General features: G+C 39.8%; 1 protein-coding gene across 1 annotated transcript in view; it reads right to left on the bottom strand.

Annotated features, from left to right (window-relative positions):
- Positions 1-22,327, bottom strand: part of GPR156 (G protein-coupled receptor 156) — an 88,549-nt gene extending 66,222 nt beyond the window's left edge. Inside the window, exons 1-2 of the mRNA XM_021933118.2 lie at positions 21,789-22,327; positions 21,427-21,563 (exon numbers count right to left, since the gene is read on the bottom strand). Of these exons, the coding sequence (XP_021788810.1) occupies positions 21,427-21,563; positions 21,789-21,884 (233 nt within the window). The 5' untranslated portion in view covers positions 21,885-22,327. The remainder of the gene's footprint in view (positions 1-21,426; positions 21,564-21,788) is intronic.
- Between the last annotated feature and the right edge of the window lie 326 nt (positions 22,328-22,653).

A 22,653-nucleotide genomic window follows, 5' to 3' on the forward strand; every position in this document is an offset into this window, starting at 1 on the left:
TATTGATCTATTTGTCTCTCCTTGCTCCAGTACCATATTTAGCAGGTTTTAATTACTAGCTTTATAGTAAATATTGATATCCAGAAGAAGAAATCCTCTCACATTGTCCTTTTTTTTTTTTTTTTTTTTTTTTTAGCTTTTCACTCTTATCATCCAGGCTGGAGTGCAATGGCACCATCTTGGCTCACTGCAACCTCTGCCTCCTGGGTTCAAGTGATTCTCCTGCCTCAGCCTCCTGAGTAGTTAGGATTACAGGCGCCCACCACCATACCTGGCTAATTTTTGTATTTTTAGTAGAGAGGGGGTTTCACCATGTTGGCCAGGCTGGTCCCGAACTCCTGACCTCATGTGGTCCGCCTGCCTCGGCCTCCAAAAGTGCTGGGATTACAGGTGTGAGCCACCACGCCCAGCTTGCCTTTTCTTTCCAACTTATTTTTAGCCCTTTGAATTTCCATATAAATTTGAGATTTAGCTTGTCAAGTTTCACACACACATACGCAAATTGTTGGAATTTCTATTGCATTGAATCTATACATCAATCTGGGGAGAAATGATATTTTTACAATATTAAGTCTTCTGGTCAATGAATATAGAATTTAATTCCTCTCAAAAATGTTTTATGATTTTCTATATTGAGATAATGCATATCTTTTCCTACTGTATTAGCCAGGGTTCAAAAAGAGATATATGGATATATCACAGGCAGTTGAGTTACACAATTTTGGGAGCTGTTTAAGCAGTCTCTGTAAGGCTGTTGTTTCCACACCTGATGCCAGAGCTTGAAGTCTACAAGGCAGGCAGTCAGGAGGGAAAATCAAGAGATTAGAGCATGCTCACACTCCTGCGAACAGACTGAAACCCATGTCAGTTATTGCTGCCTCTGATCTAGGTAATGAGAATACCCTGCAGAAGCTATGGCCCTTTGTCATGGAGCTAATCACACACATCTGGCCCAGGGGTCTGACAAGTTAATGGAGGGTCCAGGGGAAGGTAGAGCAATTGCATGTCCAGCTCTGCTTCACCCCATTAGGTGGATCAGTAGGTTCGCAACAATGTGTGTGCTACAAGATGGCGAGAACTTCCCTTAGCTTTCCAAATCTAGAAAGAATCTCCTTTGTGGTCAGAAAACATACAAGAAAGAGAAATCTAGGAAATGTAGTTTGGCCTAGTCAAGTTGACACACTAGAAAGCCGTCACAAATACAATTTTATATTTTTTATGCTGTTTTAAAATGATCTAAAAAATTTGTTTAAATGTTACATAAAATTGGTGCTTTTATCCGACAACTTTGCTGAACTTAGTCATTATGATATACTCAAGTACACAGTGTGTTCTTTCCAGACATAGTTTCAAATTTTCAGTTTTCTTAAATTAGAGGGTTTTGTTTGTTTTATACTTGTTTTCTTTCCTTGCTTTTATTTTCTTTTTCAGGAACTCTTATTATTGATAGATTGATCTTCTTTGCCTATTTTCAACATTTGTTGCTTTCAAAACTTTAAAAAAATCTTTTTTTATTCCGTTTAAACAATGTTTCTTGCTTTCTACCTTTTATTTATCTTAAAGAATTATGTTGTATTCATTTGTTGTTGAGTTCCTCCTAGTTCAGGCTTCATTTTTAGATGTTTATTTCTAATTTTTCCTTGAATTGTCCTGTCTCATTTCTGAGCTTCCTAATTTGATTTATGTTGCTTTTCTGTCTTACATGACTTCTTTAATGTCTTTGAATGTACTTAAAATAGTACATTAGGGTTTCAATCTATTTTCAGTCATATCTTTTTTGGCATGCTTTCATTGTCTGCAGATATTCCCCTTATTCTCTTTCTTAGGTTAATGTTGTGTTGGATTTGGCCTTGATATTTTCCTGCTGCTAGATTTTTGTGGGTGTGAATTTGGTTTTTATGTGATTTTAAAAAGACATTTAGTTCCGATAGCTTTTCTAACTTCACATGGTTTCCTCACTATATTGTACTAATATAATGTTAAAAAATACTCTGGCTTGCTTTCCAAGATTTCCTGACTCTGATATGCTTTCCTCTGGATCTTTCTCTTCCTTCTTCATCTGTATTGTCTTCATCCTGCTCAATTTTGATTCTACTCCCTAAAGTTTCTCCTCTTCATGAGATCCTATCTTGGAAGGGAGCCCCACCAGATCAGTCTAGAAATTTTGCAGCAGCTAGACTGCTCCGTTCCTTTTAGACCTTCCAGAGGTGGATCCCTTGGACTCACCCCTTATTAAGTTTCAGCTGCTGATCTCAAATTGCCCTACCCATGCTTTCCAGTGAATACCTTTGGGCTATTTTGGGTTCTCTGTTCCCAGGTCTGTCAGATGTCCATTGCCTCTCTTATTTCTCCTACATAGACACAAGTAACACGGTTCTTGTGACTGTGGGTGGTCTTTCCCCAACTGGTAATATTTTGAGGCTCATAAGAATACCTCATCATCGAATTTTCTTATAAATGGATTTCATTTTGTTGCCCATGAGTTTTGTGTCTTCTACCTAGTTGCTCTGTTTTTATGTGGAGATTCAGGAATATCTAAAACCTATGCTACTACTGCCACTATCACCTTCCCAAAATTATTTGTCTCTTTTTAAGTCTAAATAATTTATCTGAACACTTTTGAATTCTCTACACAATCAAGTGTACAACATACACGCACGTAAGTTGTGTTCTCTACTCATACAATCAAGAGTCGTATGTGTAAATAATGTGTTTTCCTCCTTTCCAATCTTTAATCAGTAATATCTGATAGTCCTTTTTTGCTCCAGTTTTTATTTTGTGGTCCACACTCTCTTCAAGTGTGTACAAGGAGTGTCATCAGCAGTAATGACTTGTTACTTGCAGAACCAAATTTCTCTTGGCTTAGATAAAGAAGGGCACTGTCCGTTGAGGTAGCCTCTACTGCATATTGCCAACTTATGGCATCCCTGTGGCAAAGAATGCAGAACATAGGAAGAATCCATGTGCACGGTGCTCTGCTAGGGAGCCCTAGCTTAGGAAGAGATGGCGTTGATGCTCACCCACAGGGCATGAGCAGAGGAGAAACAAAGAGGACACCCCCACACATTTCCAGGGTTTCTTAAATTCCACTTTTACCCATTTATGTACATGAATTGAGGCACTCCAAGGAGCATGACTTTATTTAAGGTAGTGCCATAGGTATCTCTTTTAAAATTTAAAGGTCTATTCTCAATGCAGCAGCAGATTTCCTGTTAGATGTAAGTCAAGGTGTGCCATTCACAGCTCCCAGTCCAGCAGTGGCTCCCCATAACAGAGTAAAAGCTAAAGTCATTACACTGTCCTATGCGACCTTACATGATCTGGGCCCCATTACCTTGCTGACTTTATCTACTCTTATTCTCCACCTAATCTACTCTGCTCTAGTCACACTGGCCTCCTTGCTTTCCCTTGAACGCTACAGATGTTCCCATCCCTGGTCCTTTGCATTATTTGTTCCTTCTGCCTGGAATGGTTTTTACCCAATAACTTGTTTCTTATGCCTTTCAAGTCTATTCTCAAATGTTATCTCCTCAGTGAGGCCTTCCTTGGTCAAACTATATTGAATAGCAACTACCACTCTGACAGTCTCCACTCACTGTCCCTGTTTTACTTTTCTTCTCTGATCACTAACATCCCAAATATTTTACAATTTATTTTATGTCCTGCCTATTCTCCCTTCAAGAAAGCAAAGACCACGAGGGAAGAGATTTTGCCTACTTTGTTCTTTGATGCAACCCCAGCACCTAGAACAGTATCTGAAACATTGCTGGCCAGTTTAATAAACATTTATTGAAACAATAGGTACATCTGTAAGAATGTGACCATGAGAAGGCCTTCTGAAAGAACGGAACTATGTGGCTAATAGTGCATCAAAAGCAGACAGCTTTTCATGGCATACTAAGATTGAAAGTAAAGTTGGGAATGAAGGGCCACAACCAGGAAGGCTGGGAATCTGGAGCTCTGGACATCATGCTTTGGGCTCCCAGAGGGAGTAACCACCAAGAAACAGAGAGAAGAATAATGGAAAGCAACTGCTTACCTAGGGCACAATTTTTACATAGAACTGACACCATCTTAAACAGTTAAAGAATGAAAACAATGATCTTCTAAGAACTGACCTTTATCATCATAGTCTACATTCTAGGCCAGTTAATTTGTTCATTCGGGAAACAGTGTGCAGTCCAGGCACAGTGGAAACAAAAAAGATGAATAAACTCAAGGAGCTTATTGTCTGGTAAGGGAGACAGAGCCCTGTTTCTCTCAACCTAGTAAGTGCCATTAGCTGTGATGGGGTAATGACAGCCATGACTATTTGTAACAGTAGGTGCACAAAGGAGGGTGTGACCGCTTCATCTAGGGCTGATATTGATATAGGCCTGACTGCAGGATGGACAGACAGCATCAGAAGACTGTGCAGAAACTATTCCTATGCATTAACCTTTAACCTACCTCATTAACTTTTGCTGACCCACTCATATTCCATCTGGCAGCCAGTACCCAAGAAAGACCTCATTCCTGTTCATAGTTCTAGATCTTTTCACCTCATTTCTGCTTTGTACTTTTTTTCCTGCACCATTCCTACACACCAATGTCTTTTTTTTTTTTTCCTTTCTGAGACAGGGTCTCACTCTGTCACTCAGGTTGGAGTGCAGTGGCATGATCTCGGCTCACTGCAACCTCCGCCTCCCAGGTTCAAGTGATTCTCCTGCCTCAGCCTCCCAAGTTACTGGGATTATATGCATGTGCCACCAACACCAGCTAATTTTTATATGTTCGGTAGAGACAGGGTTTTGCCATGTTGACCAGGTTGGTCTCGAACTCCTGGCCTCAAGTGATCTGCCCGCCTTGGCCTCCCAAAGTGCTAGGATTACAGGTGTGAGCCATCGCACTTGGCCACCAATGGCTTTTGACCTCATGATATACCTCCTATTTTTGGCTCTATGCCCAGTCCTCTGGAATTGGTGATCAATACAATATTTTCCTTCTATGAATCTTAGCTTCCTTTTTGGATAAGGCCTTGCAGGATCTGCTCCTGGTCACTCTGCCTCATTCAGTCCTTGGCCCTGCAACACTAGACCCAGATTATGCTGAATGACTGGTAATTATTCTAGGCCTGACTAGCTTCCCTTCTTCCTTCTTGGCCAATAGCCATCAAACCAGGGATTATGAAGAAGATCCCAGAAATTCTAATAGTGCATGACAGTGTGCAAACTTTCTTTTAACAAAAAAAAAATCAGTACTGCTTTCCTTTATTCCCAATCACCTTCCCTTCAGCTCCAATTACTCAAACCACAAAGAGAACAGAATCGATATGAAAGCAGCACAGCTCCTATCCCTGCAGCAAGGCATTATTTTTCAAACGCTATTAAAAAAAAAACTCAGAATGTACTTTTTGGATTCCTCATGTTTTTGCACCCAGGTGATGCATTTGAAGCTCCCAGGAACCCTTAAATCATATTTTATACAGTATGCTGAGCACAGTAGGTGTTTAGTTCACTAAATATTTACTGTTGATATTGATAAAGAAACCTCACTTGGATGCTAATGTAAGGCTTTCAGGAATGCAAGAATAAAGAAAAGAAGAGTGTAACTCTTCTCCAAAGCATGGAGATCTTGAGGCCTTTTACAATAATGGAAAACAATGTGAAACCTGGGGAGTCAGAGAGATTCTGAGAAGGGTATAACAATAATATACTGAGAACCATGACTCATGTAGTATGTTGGAATTTCTGAAGGCAAAGAAGATAAACTCAGCAGGATACATGAAAGTATGTAACTCTGCCCAGTGCAGCCCAAAGGGTCTGCCTGAGGACGCTTACTGGGAAGGAAGTTGTGGTGGAGTGAGGAGACTACGGGGACATATTTCAGCCATTCACCAGAGTCTATGTCTCTGACTGCCACGCTAGCTCAGGATGCAGGCAGAAGTGGCAGGTGCCTCCATGCACAGTCCCTAGTGTTGGAGGCAAACCTACCAGGGGCTCTGAGCAGCTCTGTGCATTCTTGCTAGGTATACCAAGAAGCAAGGCTCTGACCTCTCTTTATCCAGGTCATTTCTCAGGGTTGTGTTTGCAGTGAGCAACCTTGAGGGATCAGGTAACATCTTCCCCTAGACAAAGAACAGGCTTGTTACAACTCACTATAAAAGCAGTGGATTTACCAGGCTCAGGATTCCTCTCATTGAATGGTAGCCCACTGTGTGTGTACAAACATCCATAAACTTCCATTATGGGACTTTCATTGCCTTCATGGTACGTGGGGCATGGAAACCAGTAAAAGCCCAATATTAAGTTCTGATTACTGCTTTCACCATGAGTAATCAAGTGTTTTTTCTCTGACCCATGAGTCTCACGTCTTTAGCTAACATCCATCAAACATTACCAGGCTAACTTGTTAACTTGCATGTAAGGTAAAAGCTCATACCCCATACAATTCTTGTTACTCTACCTTCTTGATTTCACAGGAGTAAAATCCCAGATACTGCTATGGAAATGCCACCTTTAATCCTGAGAAGTGGCAATATATAAATAACAGCTACCATCAACAATCATTATCACAAGTGATAGTGAAATAAGGTCTCAGAATAAAAGACAGTCCTTTAACTGAACAAGCTTAGCTTTATGCAGAACTTACAACACCACCCTTATTTTGTGCATTTCAGAGGAGGCACCAGATGTGCTTCCCTTTGGGCTTGAAATATCTCCTTTGTTCTAAGAGTTAAGTTATTATGGGCCTTATTAAGGCCCATAATGAGGAATCTAGGAAAAAGAAAACATTCTCCCATATCAATCATTAGTATTGGCTGAGCATGGTGGCTCATGCCTGTAATCCCAGCACTTTGGGAGGCTGAGGTGGGCGGATCACTTGAGGTCAGGAGTTTGAGACCAGCCTGCCCAACATGGTGAAAACCCGTCTCTAATAAAAATATTTTTTAAAATAATAATAAAATCATTAGTATCAGGCAAAGTCATCAGATAGGTTTTAGGACACCTAGCCCTCTGAAAATGAACACTAGGTATGGTGTGTTTTGTTTTCCATGAGAACCTGCTCAGAAAAATAAGAATGTATAATAGTTTTACTAGCTTTATTGAGGTATAACTGGCATACAATTTAAAGTGCATGACATACATATTTAAAGTACATGATTTGATAAGTTTTGATACGTGTACACACCTGTGAAATACTATAATCAAGGTATAAACATATCGATCACTACAAAAAACTTCCACATGTCCCTTTGTAATCCTCCTTTCCTGACTCTTTGCTAACTCTACTCATCCACAGGCAACCACTGATCTGCTTCTGTCACTATGGATTAGTTAACAATAGGTTAGTCTAGTTTTTTTAGAACTTTGTGGAATTGGATTTTCATAGCATGTAGTCATTTTGCCTGGCTTTTTCACTCAGTGCAATTATTCTGAGATTCATCTTTGCTCTTCCAAGTATCAGTAATTCATGTTTTAAATTGCTGAGTAGGATTCTATTGTATGGATATATTACAATTTGTTTAGCCATTCACTTGCTAATGGATACTTGTGCTATTTCCAGTTTTTGGCTATTACAAAGAAAGCTGCTATAAACACTGGTGTACAAGTCTTAGTATGGACATGCAGTTTCATTTCATTTCCCTTTGGTAAAAACCTAAGAGTGGCACAGCTAGATCACATCATAGGTGTATGCTGAACTTTTAAAGAAACTGCCATGGCTGGGTGCAGTGGCTCATGCCTGCAATGCTAGCACTTTGAGAGGCCAAGGCAGGCGGATTGCTTGAACCCAGGAGTTTGAGACCAACCTGAGCAACATAATGAAACTCTATTTCTATAAAAAAACATTAGCCAGGAATGGAATAAAGAAAGAAAGAAACTCCCAGACTGTCTTCCAAAGTGAAGTGGACCAAATTATGTTCTCATCAGCAGTGTGTGCCAACATGTGATTTACTCAGTTTTTTAAATTTTAGCCATTCTAATAAGTGTGTGTGGTATTTTAATGCAGTTTTAATTTGCATTTCATTAATGACTAATGGTATTGGATATCTTCTCATATGCTTATCTGTCATCCACATATCTTCTTTGGTGAAGGATCTGTTGAAATCTTTTACCCATTTTAAAATACTGAATTGTTTGTTTTCTTATTACAGTAGTCCCCCTTATCTGAGGGGGATACGTTCCAAGACCCCCAGTGGATGCCTGAAACCATGGATAGTACTGAGCCCTATATATACTGTTTTGTCCTATACATACATACCTATAACAAAGTTTAATTTATAAATTAGGCACAGTAAGGAATTGGCAACCATAACCAATAATAAAACAATTATGTATTAGTCTGTTCTCACACTGCAATAAAGGTACTACCTGAGACTAAATAATTTATAAAGAAAAACAGGTTTAATTGACTCACAGTTCTGCATGGCTGGGGAAGCCTCAGGAAACTTACAATCATGGCGGAAGGCAAAGGGGAAGCAAGACACATATTCACAAGGTGGCAGGAGAGAGAGAGTGTGCAGGGGAAAGGGCCAGACACATATCAAAGAACCAGATCTTGTGAGAACTCCCTCACTATCACGAGAACAGTATGAGGGAAACTGTCCCCATCATCCAATCACCTCCCACGAGGTCCCTCCCTTGACATGTGAGGATTACAATTCGAGATGAGATTTGGGTGGGGACACAGAACCAAACCATATCAAATTGTAACAATATGTCAGCATCTTGAACTTTGAACTTTGGGGCCACAGCAAAATAAGGGTTATTTGGACACAAAGCACTTCAATACCATGACAGACAATCCAATAACCAAGATGACTGTTAAGAGACTAACAGGCAGGTAGTGTATATGGTGTGGATATGCTGGACAAAAGGAGGATTCGTGTCCAGGATGGGCCAGAGTGGAACAGCGTGAGATTTCACCATGCTCCTCAGAAAGGTGTGCAATTTAAAACCTATTAATTGGTTAATTCTGGAATATTCTGTTTAATATTTTCAGGCCACGGATGACCACACGTAGCTGAAACCATGGAAAGCAAAACCACAGATAAGGAAGCACTACTGTACTGCATTTCTAGAGTTTTTTTTTTTTTTTTTTTTTTTGAGACAGAGTTTCACTATTGTCGCCCAGGTTGGAGTGCAATGGTGAATTTTTGGCTCACTGCAACCTCCGCCTCCTGGGTTCAAGTGATTCTCCTGCCTCAGCCTCCTGAGTAGGTAGGATTACAGGTGCCTGCCACCACACAGAGCTTTTTTTTTTTTTTAATTTTTAGTAGAGACGGGGTTTCACCATGTTGGCTAGGCTGGTCTCGAACTCCTGACCCCAGGTGATCTACCCACCTCAACTCCCAAAGTGCTGAGATTATAGGCGTGAGCCACCACGCCCAGCCAGAAATATGATTTCAAATATTTTATTCTAGTCTGTGGCTTTTTTCTCATTCTCTTAAGATTCTCTTTGAAAGAGAAGATGTTCTTAATGATTACAAAGTCTAATTCATCAGTGCTTTCTTTTATGGACCATGCTTTTGGTATTATACCTAAGAAATATTTGCTTATTCCAAGGTCACAAAATTTTTCTTATATGTTTTCTTTTATAAATTTTACAGTTTTAGGTTTTATAATTAGGTCTGTGATCCATTTTGAGTTAATATGGTGTAACATGTAGATAGATCAAAGTTGATTTTTGCATATGGATATCCAGTTGTTCCAGCACTATTTGCTGAAAAGACTGTCCCTTCTCCACTGAATTGCCTTTGTACCTTTATTGAAAATCAGTTGACCATATACATGTGGATTTCTGGAGTCTATTCTGTTCTGTTGATGAATATGTCTATCTTTGCCCAATATCAAACTATCTGCATTACTGTTAGTTTTGTAATATGTCTTGAAATCAGGTGGTCCTAGTCTTCCAACTTCATTCTTTTAAAAGTTGTTTTGGCTATTCTAGGTCCTTCATATTTTCATATGAATTTTAGAATCAGTTTGTCAATCTATACAAAAAAAAGAAATGTGACTGTTATTGGATCGAGTCTATAAATCAACTAGGGAAGAACTGACATTTAAACAATATTGGGTCTTCCAACCCAGCAACACAATGTATCTCCATTTATTTATATTTTGTTTAATTCTCTTAGGAATGTTTTAAAGTTTTCAGTGTACAGGCATTTCACATTGTTTGTTAGGTTATCCCTAAATATTTCATCTATTTCATGTACTTTTTCAATTGTTTGTTGTTAGTATACGGAAATACAGTTGAGTATTGTACATTGATCTTGTATCCTGCAACCTTGCTAAACTCATGTATTAGTTCTAGTAGTTTTGTTTTGTTTAGAGATAGGGTCTGGCTCTGTCACCCAGTTTGGAGTGCAGTGGCGCAATCTCCGCTCAATGCAGCCTCAAACTCCTGGGCCCAAGCAATCCTCCCACCTCAGCCTTCTAAGTATCTGGGACTAAAGGTAGGCACCACCATGCCCAGCTAATTTTTAAATTTTTTTGTAGAGACAAGGTCTCACTCTGTGCGCAGGCTGGTCTTGAACTCCTGATCTCAAGTGATCCTTCTATCTCAGCCTCCCAAAGTGGTGGGATTACACTTTGGGTGGATGAGCCACCATGTCTGCCCTGTTTCTTCTTTTTAAATGTTTCACTGGATTTTCTACATAGATGATCAGGTCATCTGAGGGTAAAAATATTTTCATTCTTACCTTTTTAAAAAAGTAGGTGACTTTTATTTATTTTTCTTACCTTATTGCACTGGCTAAAACCTCCAATGTTGAATAGAAGTCGTGAGAGTGGACATCTTGTCTTCTTTCTGATCCTAATAGGAAAGCATTTGGTCTTTTACCATTAAAAATGATGTTAGGTATAGTTTTTTATAGATGCACATTATCAAGCTGAGGAAGTTCTCTTCTTTTTGAACATGTTTTTAATTTTTTTTAACTTTTATTTTAAGGTTTTTTTATTTTTAACTTTTAAGTTCTGGGGTACCTGTGCAGGTTTGTTACGTAGGTAAACATGTGCCATGGTGGTTTGCTGCACAGATCAACCCATCACCTAGGTATTAAGCCCAGCATCTATTAGCTATTCTTCCTTATGCTCTCCCTCCCCCAACCTTCCCCGACAGGCCCCAGTGTGTGTTGTTCCCCCACTATGTGTCTATGTGTTCTCATAGTTCAGCTCCCACTTAAAAGTGAGAACATGCAGTGTTTGGTTTTCTGTTCCTGCATTAGTTTGCTAAGGATAATGGCTTCCAGCTTCATCCAGGTCCCTGCAAAGGACATGATCTTATTCCTTTTTATGGTTGTATACTATTCCATAGTATATATGTACCACATTTTCTTTATCCAGTCTATCATTGATGGGCATTTGGGTTGATTCCATGTCTTTGTTGTTGTGAAAAGTGCTGCAGTGAACTTATGCATGCATATATCTTTATAATATAATGATTTATATTCCTTTGGGTATATACCCTGTAATGAGATTGCTGGGTCAAATGGTATTTCTGATTTTAGATCTTTGAGGAATTGCCACACTGCCTTCTATAATAGTTGAACTAATTTACATTCCCATCAACAGTGTAAAAGCATTCCTTTTTCTCCACAACCTCGCCAGCATCTGTTGTTTCTTGACTTTTTAATAATCACCATTCTGACTGGCAAGAGATGGTATCTCACCGTGGGCCTTTTTTTTTTTTTTTTTTAAGACATTGTCTCACTCTGTCACCCAGGTTGGAGTGTAGATCTCGGCTCACTGTAACCTCTGCCTCCTGGGTTCATGCGATACCTCGGTCCAAGCACTTCTTGTGCCTCAGCCTCCTGAGTAGCTGGAATTACAGGTAGGCACCACCACACTTGGCTAACTTTTATATGTTTAGTAGAGACAAGGTTTGCCATGTTGGCCAGGCTAGTCTCGAACTCCTTACCTCAAGTGATCCACCCATCTCTCATTGGGGTTTTGATTTGCATTTCTCTTATGATCTGTGATGTTGAGCTTTTTTTCATGTTTGTTGGCTGCATGTATGTCTTCTTTTGAGAAGTGACTGTTCATGCATGTCCTTTGCCCACTTTTTAATGGGGATTTTTTCTTGTAAATTTGTGGAAGTTCCTTGTAGATTCTGGATATTATACCCTTGTCAGATGGATAGACTGCAAAAATTTTTTCCCATTCCGCAGGTTGTCTGTTCACTCTGATGACAGTTTCTTTTGCTGTGCAGAAGCTGTTTAATTAGATCCCATTTGTCACTGTTTGGTTTTGTCACAATTGCTTTTGGCATTTTTGTCATGAAATCTTTGCCCGTGCCTATGTCCTGAACGGTATTGTCTAGATTTTCGTCTAGGGATTTTAGTTTTGGGTTTTACATTTAAGTCTTTAATCCATCTTGAGTCAATTTTTGTATATGGTATAAGGAAGGGGGTCCAGTTTCAATTTTCTGCATATGGCTAGCCAGTTTTCACAGCAACATTTATTAAATAGGGAGTCCTTTCCCCATTGCTCGTTTTTGTCAGGTTTGATGAATATCAGATGTTTGTAGGTGTGTGGTCTTATTTCTGAGTTCTTTATTCTGTGCCATTGGTCTATGCATCTGTTTTTGTACCAATACCATTATGTTTTGGTTACTGTAGCCTTGTACTATAGTTTGATGTCAGGTAGCATGATGCCTCCAGCTTTATTATTTTTGCTTAGGATTGCCTTGGTTATTGGGGCTCTTCTTTGGTTCCACATGAATTTTAAAATAGTTTTTTTCTAATTCTGTGAAGAATGTCAATGGTAGTTTAATGTGAATAGCATTCAACCTATAAATTACTTTGGGCAATATGGCCATTTCCACAATATTGATTCTACCTATCCATAAGCATGAAATGTTTTTCTATTTGCTTGTGTCCTCTCTGATTTCCTTAAGCAGTGGTTTGTCGTTCTCCTTGAAGAGGCTCTGTACTTCCCTTGTTAGCTGTATTCCTAGGTATTTTATTCTTTTTGTAGCAACTGTGAATAGGAATTCATTCATTATTTGGCTCTCTGCTTGCCTGTTGTTGGTTTATAGGAATGCTAGCAATTTTTGCGTGCTGATTTTGTATCCTGAGGCTTTGATGAAGTTGCTTATCAGCTTAAGAAGCTTTTGGGCTAAGGCAATGAGGTTTTCTAGACATAGGATCATGTCATTTGCTAACAAAGACGGTTTCACTTCTTTTCTTCCTATTTAAATATGCTTTATTTCTTTCTCTTGCCTGATTGCCCTGGCCAGAACTTCTAATACTAGGTTGAATAAGAGTGGTGAGAGAAGGCACCCTTGTCTTGTGCCAGTTTTCAGGGGGAATGCTTCCAGCTTTTGCCCATTTAGTATGATACTGGCTGTGGGTTTGCCATAGATGGTTCTTGTTATTTTGAGGTATATTCCTCAATACTTAGTTTATTGAGAGTTTATTGAAGAGATGTTGAACTTTATCAAAGGCCTTTTCTGTGTCTATTGAGAAAATCATGTGGTTTATGTGATGAGTTACATTTACTGATTTGCATATGTTAAACCAACCTTGAATCTCAGGGATGAAGCCAACTTGATCGTGGTGGATAAGTTTTTTGATGTGCTGCTGGATTTGGTTTGCCAGTTTTTACTGAGGATTTTTGTATTGATGTTCATCAGGGATATTTGTCTGAAGTTTTCTTTTTTTTAATTGTGTCTCTGCCAGGTTTTGGTATCAGGACGATGCTGGTCTCATAGAATGAGTTAGGGAGGAGTCTCTCCTTTTCAATTGTTTGAAATAGTTTCAGAAGAAATGGTACCAGCTCCTCTTTGTACCTCTGGTAGAATTCAGCTGTAAATTCATCTGTTCCTGCGCTTTCTTTTGGTTGCTAGGCTATTTGTTACTGCCTGAATTTCAGAACTCATTATTGGTCTATTCAGGGATTCAATTACTTCCTGGTTCAGTCTTGGGAAAGTGTTTGTGCCCAGGAATTTACCCATTCCTTCTAGATTTTCTAGTTCATGTGCATAGAGGTGTTTATAGCATTCTCTGATGGTTGTTTGCATTTCTGTGAGGTCAGTGGTGATATTCCCCCTATCATTTCTCATTGTGTCTATTTGATTTTTCTCTCTTTTCTTATTAGTTTAGGTAGCAGTCTATTTTATTTTATTTTTCAAAAAACAGGTCCTGGATTTGTTGGTTTTTGAAATTTTTTTGTGTCTCTATCTCCTTCAGTTCCAGTCTGATCTTGGTTATTTCTTGTCTTCTGCTAGCTTTGGGATTTGTTTGCTCTTGGTTGTCTAGTTTGCTTAGTTGTGATGTTAGATTGTTGACTTAAGATCTTTCTAGCTTTTTGATGTGGGCATTTAGTGCTACAAATTTATCTCAACACAGCTTTAGCTGTGTCCCGGAGATTCTGGTACATTGTCTCTTTGTTGTCATTAGTTTCAAGGAACTTCTTGATTTCTGCCTTAATTTCATTATTTACCCAGGAGTCATTCAGGAGCAGGTTGTTCATTTCCATGTAGTTGTATGGTTTTGAGTGAATTTCTTAATCTTGAGTTCTAATTTGATTGTGTTGTGGTTGGACAGACTGTTTGTTATGATTTCAGTTCTTTTGCATTTGCTGAGGAGTATTTTACTTCTGATTATATGATCAATTTTAGACTGCCATGTGGCTATGAGAAGAATGTATATTGTGTTGTTTTTGGGTGGAGAGTTCTGTAGATATCTATCAGGTCCATTTGATCCAGAGTTTAGTTCAGGTCCTGCATATCTTTGTTAATTTTCTGTCTCAATGATCTAATATTGTCAGTGGAGTGTTAAAGTCTTTCACTATTATTGAGTGGGAGTCTAAGTCTCTTTGTAGGTCTCTAAGAACTTGCTTTATGAGTATGGTTGTTCCTACATTAGGTGCATATGTATTTAGGATAGTTAGCTCTTCTCGTTTAATTGAGCCCTTTACCATTATGGAACGCCCTTGTCTTTTTTATCTCTGTTGGTTTAAAGTCTGTTTTGTCAGAAACTAGGACTGCAACCCTTGCCTTTTTTTCCATTTGCTTGGTAAATTTTCCTCCATTCCTTTATTTTGAACCTATGTGTGTCTCTGCACCTGAGATGGGTCTCTGGAAGACAGCATCTGGGTATTTGCTGATGCTGATGGGTCTTTGCTCTTTAGCGAGCTTGCCATTCTGTGTCTTTTAATTGGGGCATTTAGCCCATTTACATTGAAGGTTAGTATTGTTATGTGTGAATGTGATCCTGTCATCATGATGCTAGCAGTTTATTTTGCCAAGTTGTTTATGTGGTTCCTTCATAGTGTCACTGGTCTGTGTACTTCAGTGTGTTTTTGTAGTGGCTGGTAAGTTTTTCCTTTCCATTTTTAGTGCTTCCTTCAGGAGCACTTGCAGGGCAGTCCTGGTTGTAACAAATTCCCTCAGCATTTGCTTGTCTGAAAAGGATCTTATTTCTCCTCCACTTATGAAGCTTAATTTGGCCTGATATGAAATTCTGGGTTGGAAATTCTTTTCTTTTAAGAATTTTGAATATTGGCCTCCAGTCTCTTTGGCTTGTAGGATTTCTGCTGAGAGATCCACTGTTAGTCTGATGGGCTTCCCTTTGTACATGACCTGGCCTCTCTCTCTGGCTGCCCTTAACATTTTTTCTTTCATTTTGACCTTGGATAATCTGATGATTACGTGTTTTGGGGGTGATCTTCTTGTGGGGTATCTTACTGGGGTTCTCCACATTTCCTGAATTTGAATGTTGGCCTGTCTTGCTAGGTTGGCGAGGTTCTCCTGGATGACATCGTGAAGTATGTTTTCCAACTTGGTTCCATTCTGTCTGTCTCTTTCAGGTACCTCAATCAGTTGTAGGTTTGGCCTTTTTACACAATCCCGTATTTGTTGGAGGTTTTGTTTCTTTGTTTGTTTTCGTTCTTTTTTCCTCTATTCTTGCCTGCCTGTCTTATTTCAGAAAGACAGTCTTCAAGCTCTGAGATTCTTTCTGTTGCTTGGTCTACTCGGCTATAGACACTAGTGATTGGATTGTGAAGTTCTCACGTTGTGTTTCTCAACTCCATTAGGTGTTTTATGTTCCCCTCTGAACTGGCTATTCTGGTTATCAGCTTCTGTAATGTTTTATCATGATTCTTAGATTCTTTGCATTGGGTTAGAATATGCTCCTTTAGCTCAGCAAAGTTCGTTATTACCCTCATTCTGAAGGCTACTTCTGTCAATTCAGCCATCTCAGTCTCAGCCCAGTTCTGTGCCCTTGCTGGAGAGGTACTGCAATCATTTGGAGGAGAAGAGGTACTCTGGCTTTTTGAGTTTTCAGCATTTTTGCATTGATTCTTTCTCATCTTTGTGGGCTTATCTACCTTCAATCTTTGAGGTTGTTGACCTTTGAATGCGGTTTTTGTGGGGTCTTTTTTGTTTAGGTTGTTGTTGCTGCTTTCTATTTTTCTTTTAATAGTCAGGCCCCTCTTCTGCAGGGCTGTTGTGGTTTGCTGGGGGTCCACTCTAGACCCTAACCACCTGGGTCCCTCCAGCATCTGGCGGTATTAACAGTGAAGGGTGCAAAACAGCAAAAATGGCTGCCTGCTCCTTCCTCTGGGAGCTCTGTCCCAGGGGAACACCAACCTGATACTGACCTGAACACTCCTGTAAGAGGTGTCTGGGGATCCCTTTAGGAGGTCTCACCCAGTCAGGAGGAATGGGATCAGGGACCTGCTTAAAGAAGCAGTATGGCTGCCCTTTGGGGGATTGGGTGCACTGCACTGGGGGGATCCGCTTTTGTCCAGACTGTCCAGACTCTCCAGAGCCAGCAGGCAGGAAAGGCTAAGTTGGCTGAACCACAGAGACTGGCCACCCCTCCCTCCAGGGACTCTGATCCAGAGAGATCAGAGTTCTGTCCATAAAATCCTGGCTGGAGTTGCTGAAATTCTCACAGGGAGGTCCTGCCCAGTGAGGAGGGATGGATCAGGGTCCCACTTAAAGAAGCAGTCTGGCCATGATCTGCCACAGCAGCTGTGCTGTGCAATGGGGAGGAAGTTCTCTTCTATGCTTAGTTTGTTGAGACTTTATCAGAAATTGATGTTGAAGTTTGTCAAAAAATTTTTCTGTATCTACTGAGATGATTATATAGTTTTCTTTTTTAGTTGGTAAATGTCATGAGTTATTGATAAATCTTTGGATATTAAACAAACCTTGCATTCCAGGGACAAACCTCACATTGTCACGATGATGCATTCTCTTTTTACCATTTAGTCATACTCAATTTGTTAAAATTTTGTTTAAAATTTTGAATCTATGTTATAAGACATATTAGCCTATAGCTTTCCCCTTCCTCTTCCTCCTCCTCCCCCTCTTCCTCCTCCTCTTCTTCTTCTTCTTCTTCCTCTTCCTCTTACTCTGTCTATTCAATTTTGATATCAGGGTAATGCTGTCCTCATAGAATGAGTTGGGAATTACTTCCTTATTTTCAGTTTTTTTTTGAAGAGTTTGAGTTGAACTGGTAATATTTCTAAGGCACAGCTTAGTTCGGTGCCTGTGGTTCAGGTTTTCACATAAGAATACAATCAAGGTGTCACCTGTTTCAAAGTTCACTGACATGGCTGTTAGTAAGCCCCAGGTACTTGCTGGCAGCAGGCTGGAAACATCAGTTCCTTGCCAGTGTGGGCCTCTTTACAGGAAAGCTCATAACACAACAGCTGGCCTTCCACAGAGTGAGTTAGTGGGACAATGAGAGAGATCCAAGATGGAAGTCACAGTTTTTGTGACTTAATGCCAAAAGTGGCATCTCATTAATAAGCAACTCAGTAAGTTCATCCCATACTCAAGGAGAGAGGATTTCATAGGAGTGTGACTACAAGGAGTTGGGAATCATTGAAGAACATCTTAGAGGCTGCCTACCATAGTTGTTTACAACATTACCTTATCCCTCATATCTGTAGAATCTATAGTGATGTCACCTCTCCCATTCCTTATTTGGGTAATTGTATCTTACTTCTTTTTATTCTGATCACTTTGGCTAGAGGTTGATCAGTTTTACTTATCTTTATAGCTTTTGGCTTTACTGACTTTTTCCTATTGTTCTTCTGTTTTCTATTTTATTTTCTAACCTGATCTTTATTATTTCCTTTCTTCTACTTACTTTGGGTCTCATTTGCTCTTTTTTTCTGTTTGTAGGGTGGAAGCTAAGGTCATGGATTTGAGACATTTCTTCTTTTCTAATATGGAGTTTAGTGCTCTAAATTTCCCCCTAATACTGCTTTAGTGGCATCCAACAAATCTTAGGTTGTATTTTTCATTTTAATTCTGGTCAACATTTTCTAGCTGTCCTTTTGATTTCTTTTTTGACCATGGATTATTTAAAGTGTTCTATGTCGTTTCTACATATTTCAGGATTTTCCAGAGATCTTTCCGCTGTTGATTTCCATTTTAATTTGATTGTCAGAAAACATACTTTTTATGACTTGAATCCTTTAATTTTTTTTTTTTTTTTTGAGACAGAGTCTTGCTGTGTCACCCAGGCTGGAGTGCAGTGGCATGATCTTGGCTCACTGCAATCTCTGCCTCCCGGGTTCTCCTGCCTCAGTCTCCCAAGTAGCTGGGACTACAGGTGCACACCACCACACCCATCTAATTTTTGTATTTTTAGTAGAGATGGGTTTTCACATGTTGGCTAGGCTGGTCTCAAACTCCTGACCTCTGGTGATCTATCTGCCTCAGCATCCCAAAGTGCTGGGATTACAGGCATGAGCCACTGCACCCGGCTTGAATCCTTTTAAATTTAATGAGACTTTTTCTATGGCCCAGAATATGATGTATCTTAGTAAATGTTCCATGTATACTTCAAAAGAATATGTATTCTGCTGTTGTTGGGTGAAAGGTAATATAAATGTCAATTGGGTCAAGTTGGTTTATAGTGTTCAGTTTTCTTTATCCTTACTGGTTTTTGAATTTTTTTTTTTTAATCAAAAATTCAATATCTGCAACTGGATTTAAACATTTTTGTATTATTTTTATTGTGTTAAAATATCTTTCTTCCTCTTCTTTCTTCATGTACACACACATGAATACTCACACACACAGTCACAAATTTAGAGACCACAGAATTATAACGAAATCTGATTGTGATGCTGCATCTTTTAATAAATGCATTGTTCAATAAAACACTTTTGAAACTGGGTTATTTTATCTTTCCTTGTCTGACTTTGTAAGCCACTTAATTGTAAAATGTGTTTCTATTCAGAGTACCTCTTAATATTGTATTCTTTATGCCAAGTCATGCTCCCATTGCAAACAAAACAGGCAGCAAAATCTTTAACAGAGTGAAAGAAATATAAGGGTTTCTAGTATAATGCTGTTTACAGGTGTTCCTGTTTTAACAGGATATATAAATGCTTGATAAACCTTGTATTCTGCAAAATTATATGTAAAAATAATAGTTTGTGGGGAAAATAGGATGGGGTCATAACACTCAAAACAGTTAACTTTGTAACAAGAGTGTTAATAAAATATTAAATCTTCCAACTAAAACACTACCACCGAGTAAATGTCCACTATCATTTGTACTCAGGATCAAAGTCAACTTCTACAGTCTTAAATCTCAAGACACAGGTCCTCAGGGGCATTCATCTCCAATAGATAACATTGTCAAAAAATTAAAAATCTGCTCTGGATCTGTGCTTTCTTTAACAATCAACTGAAGTTTTTAAACATAAGGCAAATGTCTTCTCCGCTTCTTCATCTACTCCTACAGCCTCATGTTGTAGGGAAGACACAAGTTCTTAAGCCATTATGCCAGCCACTACTTGCCCTAAGGGAAGGAACTGCCAAGCTTAAAGCTTCCTTTACTAGCTGTGAGAAAGCTTGCCCTTGAATGTTTAAACTATTGATTTGCTGGGGGAAAAGTAACATATGAATCAATGACATAATTTTCTTATTACCAACTGGGTAATACCAATTAAGTATTACTTTGCATTATAGAAACATGTTATAGCTGAAAAGACTACTCCGTAGTTCTCTAACCTTGAAATGCATGATTTTCCCAGTCATTTTGTTGGCAGTAGCCACTGCTGAGATTTAAATCTCTTTCCTTCCAGGATCACTGGGTGCATATTTGCTGAGCACCTATTATGTCCCAGAGTCTGTTCTAAATGCTGGAGACACAGTGGTGGGCACAACAGGACAGGCAAAGTCCCTGTGTTCACAGACTTCCATTCTGGTAGGGGATACAGACAATCAAGAGGTAAATCGATAAATATGGTAATAGCAGACTATGCTTGCTATAAGGAACATAAAACAGGCTGATAGGATATGGAATGAGATGAGCGGGTGATCATGGGTAGAGATGCTATTTTAGATAGGATGATCAGGGAAAGTGTCTCTGAAGAGGTGACATTGGAGCCAAGACCTACAAGATGAGAAGGAATTAGTCATGGGAAGATCTGAGGAGGACTTCCAGGCAGAGGGAACAGTTCAGGAACAGTAAGTACAAAAGCCTTGAGATGGGAGTCAGCGTAGTGTGCTTGAGGAACAGAATGAAAAGTGGATGAGGCATTCTCTGGGGTATACTCTAGTTGGAGTGCCACATATCACCACCATGCTGAGGGTGACCCAACGACCAAGTCACTGCTGCTTAACAATTCCATATCCTCCATGCCTAACATGGCAAAACAGCGTCCCAAAATGCAACTGACCGATTCTCATCTGAGTGTCAAATCCACATGCAATGGAACACAACATGATTGGTCACCACACAGGGTAAGGCTGGAGTGGGGCCGGACGAGTTTGGCTGGTTTGAGGAAGCTGTTAATTTCTGATTGTGGGCTCCATCTAGAAGTCAGCTGTGGACTAAGGAGAAGTTTGGGGCAGGGGTTCTCATGAGGTACCCTGGGACAGCTGTGGTAGAATGAGGGTACAGTGTTGGGGTGGGAGAGATGGGATGGGCCCTGAGGAAGGATGAAATTGCATCCAAGCCAAGGTGCTACAAGTTCCTTTAGAAAAACATCACCATTTTGCTTCTTTTGCGAATCCTGGGAGCCATACTTACCTCGATGAGTCTGTGACTTTCCAGTCAGGCAGAATTATCTAGCAAATAGCCAGGTAGTAGTGCTTCACTGCTTTTGCAGAAACCCTAACTCACCCAGACTGGTTCTGCTGTGTTGTCCTCAAGTTGTGTGTTGCTTTGGAATCCTCTACACGGTCTTCATTTTAAATATAAATCCCTCATCTTCTCAGAAGGATTGTACCTCCATTATAGAGAGAGACTCTTCATTCTCTTCTTTGGATACCCTTGCAGTAGTTAGCACAATACTGACCTACATCTTTCCCTTTCTCAACAGGTAGACTATTTCAGAGGGAACTTCTCATGTGGCTTAATCCTGTGGTGGGAGACCAGCTAGCGGCTTGTGCTGCCAAAATAATACTAACATTCTGGGTTTCATGATTCAGCTATGTGTGAGGAGAAACTGGGCTGCTTACCTGTTCTTCCTGCAGCGAATTGTAAAGGCAAGAAAGAAAAGTATTAGCAGAAGTCCACAGCTGAGAAAAGTCCAAACAATACCCAAGAGGACAGGAGATAATGAAGAGATGGTCTTACTGCTGTGGTGGGAAGACGTCTGAGGACAGAATAAGGAGAAGCTGTTAGGAATGAAGGATTTTCTATAGGTCAAAAACAAACTGCCCCATTGTCACCAATGCTGGGAAATATGTATCCTGCATGAGCAGTTCCTCCTCCCCCTCCTCCCCTTCCTCATCCTCCTTTCCTTCTACCTCCTCCTCCCCAACACCACCACCAACACATATATCTGAGCAGCCCTGGTACCCCGTGGCTGCTCACTTACAATTGTTGTCTTGCAGAGATCATGAAGGGGTCTCCGATCCAGCTCCTGGCCAGGAAAGCCGTCACACAATTCAGAGCAGTTTATTTCAGGCTCCATGTCACCACATGCCCCTGTTGGTGTGTGCTTATTCACAGTCTTGGTTACCCACTGGTAGGGATGCAGATCTTTGACTAAAACACAAGAGCAACTCAAATCTTTTCTTCAGAGGTCCCATTTTGGAGCTGGCTGCAGGCTCAGAATCCACAGTGAACAACACATTCAGGTAGAAGCAAAGGGTTATTTCACTAGGCTCCTTCATCAGACAGCCTTCAACTGGTTACCCTCCAAAATCAGACATCCTTCGCGGGCTGCCAGTGCATGCCATGTGAGTCAAGAGTGGACATCTTAGTAACCATCAGGCTACACAAAGTGATGATTCTGGTTAACCACCAGATGGCAGTCACTGCTTGAGTACCCTCAGTCTGGTTCCTGAAGAAAGGAAAGCAATTAAACCTGTTAAACAAAGGCACGCGCGTGTGCACACAAACACATAAATGGTTTATTACAGAGGTTTTAAAATATCATCTATTTTAATTACATAGTTATATTTTATTATACACTTTATTATACATATTATAAAGGTATCAAATATACTTAAATAAACATATTTTAAGCCATTATAATAAATAATATTTTTAAAACAAAGATAAAACATATCTAACATTTTCTGCAGTTTCTTTTCAGATCCTTTTTATGGCCCAGTACTGTAAAGACCTTAGCTTAGACTTGTGAGCCACATCTTTCTTTTTTCCATACTGGAACACCCAGTGCCCTCCCAGGATCTTTCTATGCAGCTCATGGCTTAAGTTCTGTCTGATCCTGGATG

The sequence above is a fragment of the Papio anubis genome, chromosome 2, assembly GCF_008728515.1.
Source record: "Papio anubis isolate 15944 chromosome 2, Panubis1.0, whole genome shotgun sequence".
NCBI classification, from domain to species: Eukaryota; Metazoa; Chordata; class Mammalia; order Primates; family Cercopithecidae; genus Papio; species Papio anubis.